The sequence below is a fragment of the Vigna unguiculata genome, chromosome 7 (genome assembly GCF_004118075.2).
Source record: "Vigna unguiculata cultivar IT97K-499-35 chromosome 7, ASM411807v1, whole genome shotgun sequence".
Taxonomy (NCBI): Eukaryota; Viridiplantae; Streptophyta; class Magnoliopsida; order Fabales; family Fabaceae; genus Vigna; species Vigna unguiculata.
The window spans coordinates 27,301,891-27,313,352 of NC_040285.1; the positions used below are offsets into that span (position 1 = coordinate 27,301,891).

Sequence of the window (11,462 nt, forward strand, 5' to 3'; positions counted from 1 at the left end):
TAATGAGCTGATTCGAGCTCACTAATTTTACAATTAGTTACAACATGTTTTCTTGGACTTAATTTTGACATGTGTAAAAAGAAGTCCATCAGCTTTAAGTTATAGTGAGAGTCCATAAGGTAAAAGATTTTCGCATGATATCTTAATTATTAAGAAAACATTAATTAATCATAAGATTGGATGTCAAAGGTGCATAAATGTTCTATGATATGTTTCTGCTGTCTCTGCTGCGTGTTTAACTAATTGCAAATTAAGATAAGACTATGATAACTTTATAATTTTTTTTTATAAGATTTGATAAAATTTACTTTTTAATACATTCAAGAATCATTAATCAATCTTCTACAATCTCACCTAACTCATCGTGTGCTTGTTTGAATGCAAGTTTGGTTCAGTCGAATTGAGTTGATTTCAGAGGAAATGGAAGTGATTTTCATTCTTATTCTTAATGCACACGTTCACAAAAACAAATGAAACAATAACACATATAAAAACTGTAGTACCATGTGGCAACATGTGATCTTCAACTTTCTGTTCCCTAATAATTTACAACATGATAGATTAAACTATATAGCAGTTGATACGTAGATGCTATTAATAATGCAAAAAAAGACAAGATTCAAATTAGAGGTCAACGATATACTCTGCATGCACATGAATTCTACGGATAAAATAAAGTGTAAAGTGGCAGCTTCTACGTTTAATCTTCAGAAAATCAATTACACAGCTTAGTTTCTCTTTTCACCCTTTTTCCCTAGTTTAACATAAAAAATTGACTAAAATAGATGATTCAATAACAATTTAATAAGTGAAATAATAAATTTAACTAATAATAAACTTCGTTAATAACAGATTCTAAATCCAAATCAATCGTACGAAATTCATTTGTAAAATAAAGTTTATATTCATTTTATATATTGTAATTAACCTTATCACTCATTAATATTAATACGAGAGTTCGAACATCTTCTTATGATAATATGATAATGGGTGTACGTTGGTTGTAAAAATATTATTATATTTTTAAATTTGGAAGTTGACATTTACGAAGCTGTTAATCCGGCAAAAATGCCAGTTAATGTAGGCATTTAAAATGGATACCATAAACGGCTGTCTGTGATTCATCTGTGTAGAAAAAAAAAATAATTATTGTATTGAAATTGATTCAATCAATAAAAATTAAAATCTTAGCTTTCAAGATTCTTTTAATATAATTAACTGGCCGTATGTATTCTAATTCAGTTTTATCGTGCATTATCTAATTAATAAACAGAAGATTAATTTGTCAATATAAAAATTGTTTCTTTTGATGATTAAAATACTATTTTATTCTTTTTCAAAATTTTTTTGGTAAAGCCGGTTAATTTCTTTCTAAGCACAAACATAAAATATTTTAATTAACATAACCAAGAAACTCAACTGCGAATTACACACTCAAGTAAGAAAATCAAAGTCAATTACTGTAAAAATACAAAATCCTTTCACCCTATAATTTTTTGATTTGTAATCTCGCCCCTCATAGTTCCCAGACATTTGTTTATGTCAATGAATAGATGATACAACAATTGCAAAAATAATATTTTACTGATTTTTATAATTTGAAGTCACTATCAATCTAGCCTTACATAAACATGAGAAGCCTATATAAGTTGGTTGTTTTGAAGCCAAAGATCTCATTGTTCTCTTGCTGCTTAAACCTTAGAAATAATCAATGGAGCCTCACTTTGTGGTTCCCTTTCCAATGATGTTTCTGATCACTCTTTGGCTTTTACTGGCTCATCATGCCAAAGCTGAAAGTTCCACATATGTAGTTCACATGGACAAGTCCCTCATGCCTCAACTCTTTGCAAGCCATCATGATTGGTATGAATCCATCATCCATTCCATAGACTTGGCAATAGCTGATGATCCATCAAAGCAACAAGAGCTCAAATTGGTGTACACTTATGATGATGCCATGCATGGATTCAGTGCAGTGTTATCATCAGAAGAGTTGGAGACCCTAAAGAAAGTTCATGGTTTTGTGACAGCTTATCCTGATAGATCTGCCACCATAGACACAACACACACCTTTGAGTTTCTGTCATTGGACACACCCGGTGGAATATGGAATGCTTCAAATTTTGGGGATGGTGTCATTGTGGGTCTCATAGACACTGGAATATGGCCTGAAAGTGACAGCTTCAGAGATGATGGCATGAGCAGAAACATCCCATCCAAATGGAAAGGAACATGCGAGCCAGGACAAGACTTTGATGCCTCCTTGTGTAACTTCAAATTGATTGGAGCCAGGTACTTCAACAAGGGTGTGAAAGCAGCGAACCCAAATGTCACTATCAGCATGAACTCAGCGAGAGACACTCAGGGTCATGGAAGCCACACATCATCCACTGTTGCTGGGAATTATGTGAATGATGCTTCTTTCTTTGGCTACGCCAAAGGGGTAGCCAGAGGCGTTGCACCACAAGCCATGCTTGCCATGTATAAGGTCCTTTGGGATGAAGGGCGTCAAGCCTCTGATGTTCTTGCAGGAATGGACCAAGCCATTGCTGATGGGGTTGATGTCATTTCCATTTCTTTGGGTTTTGATGATGTTCCGCTCTATGAGGATCCTGTGGCAATAGCTGCTTTTGCAGCAATGGAAAAAGGGGTGTTGGTTTCATCTTCAGCTGGCAATGAAGGTCCTGAAGTTGGTACTTTGCATAATGGAATCCCTTGGGTGCTAACAGTTGCAGCAGGCACCATAGACCGAACATTTGGAAGTTTGGCTCTTGGCAATGGCGAAACCATTGTGGGTTGGACCTTGTTTGCAGCAAACTCCTTAGTGGAGAATTTTCCACTTATTTACAACAAGAATCTATCAGCGTGCAACTCGGTTAAACTGTTATCCGAAGCAGCCACAAGAGGGATCATTATATGTGATGCCTTTGACTCAGTTTCTGTGTTCGATCAAATAGATCTTGTCACTGCAGCCAGTGTGGTAGGGGCTGTGTTTATCTCCGAGGATCCACGGCTAATTGAAACAGGACGTTTGTTTTCTCCAAGCATTGTGATCAACCCAAGTGATGCACCATCCGTGATCAAGTACGCAAAAAGAGTTGAGAATCCCTTTGCCAGCATCAACTTTCAACAAACGTTTGTTGGAATAAAACCAGCACCAGCTGCAGCATATTACACTTCAAGAGGTCCTTCACCAAGCTACCAAGGGATCTTGAAGCCTGATGTAATGGCACCTGGCTCAAATGTTCTAGCTGCTTTTGTTCCAAATAAACCTTCAGCTAGAATTGGAACAAACGTGTTTCTCTCTAGCGACTACAATTTTTTGTCTGGAACATCCATGGCATGTCCTCATGCATCCGGTGTTGCTGCTCTTCTCAAAGCAGCACACCCTGATTGGAGTGCAGCTGCTATAAGATCAGCACTGGTCACCACTGCTAATCCTTTTGACAACACCCAAAGTCCAATCAGAGATAATGGCAACCCATTGCAATATGCTTCTCCTCTTGCCATGGGAGCTGGTGAGATTGATCCTAACAAAGCACTTGATCCAGGTTTCATATATGATGCCACCCCTCAGGACTATGTTAACCTCCTTTGCGCTCTGGGTTACACACAGAACCAGATCCTAACCATCACAAGATCAAATTTTTACAAATGTGCCGATAACCCATCATCTGATCTTAACTACCCTTCTTTCATAGTCTTGTACAGTAACAAAACAAGATCATTAGTCCAGAAGTTCAGGAGGACCGTGACCAATGTTGGAGATGGTGCTGCTACGTATAGAGTGAAGGTGAAACAACCTAAGGGCGCTGTTGTTAAGGTTTCACCGGAGACATTGTCATTTGGGTATAAGAATGAAAAGCAGAACTACTCGGTTACCATAAAGTACAGGAGAAATACGAAGGAAAAGATCACATTTGGGGACATTGTTTGGGTTGAAGATGGTGGTGCACGCAAGGTGAGAAGCCCCATTGTTGTGGCACCTAGTGAAATTGCTTAAGTCGAAGTTTGATTACATCTAAGTGGCCATAATAACAAATAAAAGTACCATGCAGTTTGTAATGTGTTATTACATCTCCAATACTGTAGTTTTGTCTGGCTAGGATAATCACAAAGGACATGTAGAGCATGATATATATAATATAATATGTATCGCTGGTGTTTAGTTGTTTGAAAAGGATTTGGAGAAAGACTTGGAATAAGGACAAAAAAAAAACTGTGGTATCGGTGAATAAATTTGGTTGGTTTTAGACATCAAACATGTGTTTTGCCGATGAGTCTTGTTGCTTTGCTATTTTAAAAGCAATGATTCAAGTAGCTGTCGCATCTTGTATCAGCATAATTATTTATGTGTGTGCATACATAATATATTCTATACTACACGCTGTACGATAAAGAAAAAAAAAATGTTTTTAACATGCATTGTTGTGATCTTTATTTTAAAATGAATGTGTGTAAATCAACATGTACTTTTATAAAAATCTTTTGCCCGTGTTTGGATAAGATATTTTGGATAAGATATTTTCAAGAAATACTTGAGTGGTTTGTAATTGATTTTTTTAATAGAATAATTAAAATATTTTACATTTTAATTTTTTAATAAACTAATTGAGTTTTTGTAACATCTCATTTAAATAACAACATAATTAAATGAAATCTTACACCGGATAATATAAAAAAGCCAAGTTGCAGAGTATAAAGTCACTCCTTACAGTTATCCAATGTACTTAAAAGGAAATACTAAAGCTCATTACAAAGCCTACAACCCAAAAGGAGTAAGAGATAGCCGATATTCGAAATAAAGCCTTGAGGGTAATACAATATACGGTCCTTAGCCCTAAAGAAAAGCTCAAATAAAACATGAAGTCCAGCCCAGGTAGACTGTGTAGCAGAATCATCTCTTCCCTATTGACCTCGAGTACCTCTCGCATCTGCTCCCATCAATAAATTGATGATCATCGCAAAGGTAGAAGAACAACATACAAGGCAATCAAACAAGAAAGGGTAAGCTAGAGCCAAAAAGATTTTATCATGCAATCAGATATACTTTCACAGTCCAATATGCATACATCATCCAAGCATGTTATGACCTTCCAATCAATACACTAAGACTCGACTCGACTCATCCGGATACATATAACCTGGTCGGATTCAGCGGATGCTTGCACTTGTGGTGGATACCTCTGCTCACCCTCGAGCTGCTCACCCCCGAGCTATGTGTTACAAGTGTTACAATGAATCAATCCCCCACACACAAGGTTAGCCCTTAATGAGTTTTAGGCCTCCTGCTACTCTCACCACAAGAGTCAGTCCGCTCTAAGTGAGACTAACTGACTCTTTAGAGTCTCAGGATGCAATCCTTACCTTATCCTTACCAAATTATATAGATGGGGCACCACCATGGACACCCACTAACAGGGGCCATGGAATTACGTCCCGACCACTGAAGCACAACCCTGAAATCTCACCTAGAAATTCCAAGGAATTACGTACTGACCACATACTATACATATTCAAACAAACAGTAATATTTATCATGCTTATAAATCTCATGCCAACCTTTATAATCCATCCTCATACATGCTCCATGTTGAATCCATTCTAAATCATCCTTCTCAATTCATGAATATAGAAATGTAATTCATACCGACACCATGCCACTTTGATTACCAACCATCTCATACAAGTCACATGCCAAGGTCATGTTAAACTTATCAATCACAAACCTTAAACCATTCTACTCATACCCATTCGCCCAATTCATGCTTTTAAAAGTAATTGAATCAATCTACAAGTTCAAGTTAAAGTAAGGAATTAAAATTCTGCAGCAATTCTCGCTTAAGCTAGACTGATCTCGCTTAAGCTAGACTGGTCTCGCTTAAGCTAGAAATTCTCGCTTAAGCTAGACTGATCTCGCTTAAGCGAGACTGATTTCGCTTAAGCTAAACTGACAGCTTTTTAATGATTTCAACATGTAAAAACACAAAATCCCAAACATAAAAAATTTAAGAAAACACAAGCACGTTGTATAAAACGTTGACATCATATTTCATGCTTTAAAAGAGTAAACAAATCAATTATGGGAGCATACAAGCATTTAACAATTGTCAATCTCGCTCAAGCTAAGGAGCTCTCGCTCAGGCAACAAGGTCTCTCGCTCAAGTGAAAAACTTTCGCTTAAGCGAGATTGAAAACAGAGAGTACTTCGAGTTCTCGCTCAAGCTAGCTCATCTCGCTCAAGCGAGAGGCCTTCGCTCAGGCGAGCACTCGAAAATAAAAGGGTGCGAGTTACTGTCATTCTCGCTTAGGCAAGAGCTCCTCGCTTAGGCGAGAGCTTCCCGTTTGGGCGAGAAACAACAAGCTTAGGTGAGCATAACAGATCTCACCTGCTCTCACGCATGCAAAGCCAAAAATCCATCCAGAAACAATACACCGATTATTTTCACACCATCAAAAGCACATCAAATTATCAAGAGCACCCAACAGAAACAAAAAGACACATTATTTATAGAAGCATGAAAAATCCTAGCTTCCCTCACCTGGATAGATGCTAGTGGAAAGCACAGGCACCTACGACAACGAACCCAACAGCTTTAGGAGCATACTCAAGAGGTGGAGCAGAGAATGAGGTTGAGCTTACTTGAATCTGAATGAGCTTCGAGCCCTAGCAGAGCACTGTTTGAGGGGAAAAGAGGAGTAAGATGACTGATTTTTGCAAAATGGGCAGAACATGAGAGGGTTAGGCTGGTTTAGGAGTTTTGGGATGCCTTATGGGCCAGCCTTAGGCCCAACTGACTAAGAGAGGCCCTTAAATTTTAGGACAAAATTAAAGTGGGTCTTACAGTTTTTCTATTTTAAAAATATTTTTTAAAATATAAAATTTTAAAATTAAACTTTACATCAAAATAATAGTCAAATTTTAATATTTAAATAGCATTAACAATTTAAAAAAAATATGCATATGTATACAAAAAATTAACCTCTAAAATATCGAAAAAAGTGTTCCTATACACCTCATCTCAATTTTTAATATCCGTACTAATAAAATGGTTAGGAAGAATGACAGACATTCCAAAAAAAAAAATATATGGGTTGAAAGTTAACTACTATGGTAATTTGCCCCAATTTTCTTAATATTTGTTCTGTTATATTAGTCATGAATAAGAAATTGTTAGATAAATGAGGAACAATACCTGTTCAAGTTGCTGTATCACAAGTATGTTTTCAATTTATATAATAACATGAAGGTTAATCTCGATCATATATTCACTAACACAAAAAAGCCCTATAACGTCATCCACATAACGTCTGTCCAGAATAAGTCTCATGTTAAAAATAACCGATGGCATTTTTGTAAATTATTTGACTTTTTTAATGTCTGTCCATTCCAACACAGACGTAATTTAACGTCTGACCCACAGTACCCCGACGTTATGTAAAAAATAACATCTTAGCTCTCTGTCCCCGACTTAATTTAACGTCTGACCCCCTCTGCCCCGACTTAATTTAACGTCTGACCCCTTCTGCACCGACGTTAAGTAACGTCTGACCACGCAGCCCCGATGTCAATTTTTGTGTTTTCTCTACGCGAAACGCAGAAACCCTAATTGTTTCGTCGCGCCACCAATTTTTCGCGAAGCTTCTCTGCCGGCGACCACCATTCTGAGCTCCTCCAGGTAATATTTTATGAATTGTTATTATTGGCAGCTATGTGTCATCATTCCAAGACAATGCACGATTTTATGGTTTTATTTATGCCATAGGAAGATTCCACCTACTTTGAAAAACATGTTACAAGAGTAAGTATTACTTTTTTTCAATCATAACCTATGTATCTACTTAGTTATAAAAACTAACATATGTTTTATGTTTCCAAAATTTCATTAGAATTGTAGGTAAGCCTAGAGGCCAACAACTTAAAGTATTATATCCAAAGTTAGAACTCATTCAGTTTAAAGTTATTAATTTCTGTATGTCAACTTATGACTTTGATATGTGTTTATTTTATTTGTAATGTTTAGTGTAACAAACAAGAAGATTCATGAGAATGTGAATATTATGTCATGTCTTGAATAAGATGAATGGGTAGAGGTAATAATATATATATATATATATATATATATATATATATATATATATATATATATATATATATATATATATATATATATATATATATATATATCTTTCACATGTTATAAATCATATCAAACTTTAAAGAATCCATCAACTTTACCATATGACATTATCCACACACTAAGATAGGAGTGGGCAGCATATCTATTGGAAAGATGGAGTTGATACCACAAAAATTATAACTCCTTTCAAAAACTTTGTTGTATAAAAATATCATGTTGAAACTTTTAGTTTGGTGTTATTTATATTAGTTTAGAATATATGTTGAAATGTTATTAGATATCATTGTAACTCTAGAATTGTGCTGAAATTATTATGAAATTGTTCTGGAAATTTGCAGATTTTCAGGTGTGGAAATGTTGTAAAAGGAGCCAAATTAAAACAAAAACAGAGCAGTTTGACGTCTAGTGGTGCTCTGACAGATGTTATTTAACGTCTGAGCTTACCATGGCCAACGTTATTTAATGTCTGTCAGAGCCCAATAAAAGTCAAACTGCTCTATTTTTTTGCTCCATTTAGCGCGAAAATTGACGTCTGCTGCTTTTGGTCCTGATGTTGGATAACGTCGGATCCCTATTGTCCCGACGTTAAGTGACGCCTGTTCTGTTTTCCGACGTTATTTTGACGTCACCCAGTACGACGTCGGTGTTTGGACAGACGTCAAAAGTCAAAAATATCAGACATTAAAAGACTTTTTTGTATTAGTGATCGTAAAACTACCTAATAATTTTTTCACCTTACATCATTTACTCTCTTTTTTTCTATTTTTTCCCTTCACCTATATCGACCCAAAAATTGATGCCAATGGAACGTTTTCTGTACTTAAAAAAATATATAATTTTTTTTTCATAGTCATATATTTTGTTAGAAAATAACATGGAATGAATTAAAAGATATATATATATATATATATATATATATATATATATATGACGTATAAATAATCATTTTTAAAATGTAGAGCATATAAATTTTCTTTACTCAAGTCAAAATCATTCCCAAACGGCCATGTCTCCAATTTCACCTTCACTTTTAATGGATCAACAATCCGAGACAACTTCAAAACCTTAATTGTTTGTTTGTTCATAAAAGTAACGGCAATTCCAAGACATTTTCCTTCTTTTCTGCTGAAAAATCTAAACCCCTTAAAAGTCCAAAACACTGGTTAGCCACTTTTACCCATGTTTTTTTAAGTTAATAGCTAGGTTGTCGCAAGATATGAACATTTCATACAATAGATCGAATTATTGTCTCAAATTCAAAACTTTGAAGCTATATAGATTTGTAGATAATCATTGTTGCAATTTTTGGATTTCATAAAACGAGCAAATAAGTATTTAATCATGAAGAAAAAAGCAAAAACATAACACTAAACTCTACGAGTCTTAAGTAATAACAAAAAAAATCCCCAAACATACATCCAACTTTTACCACGTCTAATAAAGTTCGATGGCCTTATCAAGACAAAAAACTAAAGCATATATTGAAATCTCAGGAAGCTACTATGTTTTCTTCGCGGCTCAAACATATATATAGCTTACGACAGCTTTCATGTTACCTGCGAATACATAAAGACAGTACATATGAGTATGAACCCTAGTACAAACAAAAGAAACATTTCTAAAAGAGTTATATTAGAATCAAAACTTACATCATGTACGCTTCCCGCCCCATTAAAAACGTCCTCAGAATGGGATCCACTGGAAGGCCTCTTTTTTCATAGATTGGATCATAAAGGGAGTTGCTTATAATCCTATAGGGTAGTCAAAACATACTACCATTAATATATATAATTCATAATACAAAAAAAATGACCATGTTTTACATTTATTCATTAATTAATTAAGATCACTGTACCTTGGAGGCTGAGAGTTTCCATTGCTTTGAGTTATTGGATTAAACAAGCTACCCACATGAAGCTCCGTTGATGTTTGACTGTTTTCTGACAAAGTCATTTTCATCTATATATATATATATATATACATGTTCAAGAACACCAATGAAGAAAAGTTATTAACATGAAGCATGAGGGATTGATAATAGAAGTGATTGTCACCAATACCTTCACATTCCTTGACGATGGCTCTCCCATTTCACGTAGGTTGGGAATTGAATAAATATTGCTCCTGGGTCCATAGTGCTGACAAAAACACATTTGAGAGAGAAAAGTGAAAAATAAAAGCACAGTTTATATGTTTTTAGTATTATATATATAATGCTATTCTTATATACCTTTCTAGTGTTTAAGAACAGAGATTCATTGGAGGATCTTCCACTTCTGCCATAAGAGAAGCTGTTTAATCCTCCTAACTGCACCATCTCCGAGATTGCCCTTTAATTTTAGGTATATACAGTGAACATTTAATTACTACTGAATTTTCTTCAAGTACATATAAATATTGAAGCAAGAAAACGAAGAACAATTTGAATTACTCTAGGCCAGTGGAAAGTTGAGAATGCGGTTTCTGCAAATTCGGATAACTGGTCCACTGAGTCCTCGGAAAGTAAGGTGCTGCTGCACCATTTGCACCAACCAGTTGGTTCTGAATGACAACAATCAGAAAGAAGTATCTTATAAAATTGATTTCATATGCAAAGATAACATTTTTTACTGACTTTTCGTATCAGTGTACAAAAAATTAATTATGATATCAAATAAAAAAGAAAAAGTATCCCTTTTACGATAATTATTACCAAAAATATAACATATCACACGTGTATAGGATGGTAGCTTAGGATATGATTCATACTTGAGTTGAGGAGAGTTTAAGAGTTGAAGAAGAGTCTCCTCCATGCAGGTGTGGTGTAAGGTTTGATGTTGGATGGTAATTACCATTGATCAAACTAGTTACAGTGCCTTCAGCAGCAGTTGGTGAAGCAATTGGAAAGAAACTTCCATAGTTTGTTCCCGTTTCCACATTCCCAAGCCTGAATTTAATTTCAATGCTAAACTCATTAAATTTACTCACTGATATAACATGATTGTGTCAAATAAAAATTGATATGGAAACCCTTGAAACTTTGTGTAAATTTTAGTTAAAGAAGCTAAGCATAATAACTCACTGATGAAAGAGTTCAGGTTGAAGAGAGTTTTGAGAGACAGGAAACACACTCTCTTGGGCTTGCAAATCCCTCTCTAATTCTCCCTGCTTGTTTTGATCGAAAAGTAAATTATTAAACTAACAACAACAACATCGTAATAAGAGTATGCATGTGTTGGAAATACTCACAACAAAAGAAGGAAAACTCTGGGGTATTGCTGCTGACAAAGATCTTTCTTGTTGTTGGTTTAGACCATTATTATTAATAAAGGGCTCACCAAG

At 35.2% G+C, this 11,462-nt stretch overlaps 1 protein-coding gene across 1 annotated transcript; it reads left to right on the plus strand.

Moving 5' to 3' along the window:
- The first annotated feature begins 1,434 nt into the window (after positions 1-1,434).
- LOC114192371 (subtilisin-like protease SBT1.9) lies at positions 1,435-4,248 on the plus strand. Its single transcript, XM_028082075.1, has one exon. It carries the CDS (start codon positions 1,712-1,714, stop codon positions 4,001-4,003), a length of 2,292 nt encoding a protein of 763 aa, XP_027937876.1. The 5' UTR covers positions 1,435-1,711; the 3' UTR covers positions 4,004-4,248.
- The last annotated feature ends 7,214 nt before the right edge of the window (positions 4,249-11,462 follow it).

Coding starts and splice junctions, on each gene's coding strand:
- LOC114192371 (XM_028082075.1), top strand. CDS start 1,712: ATGGAGCCTCACTTTGTGGTTCCCTTTCCAATGATGTTTCTGATCACT.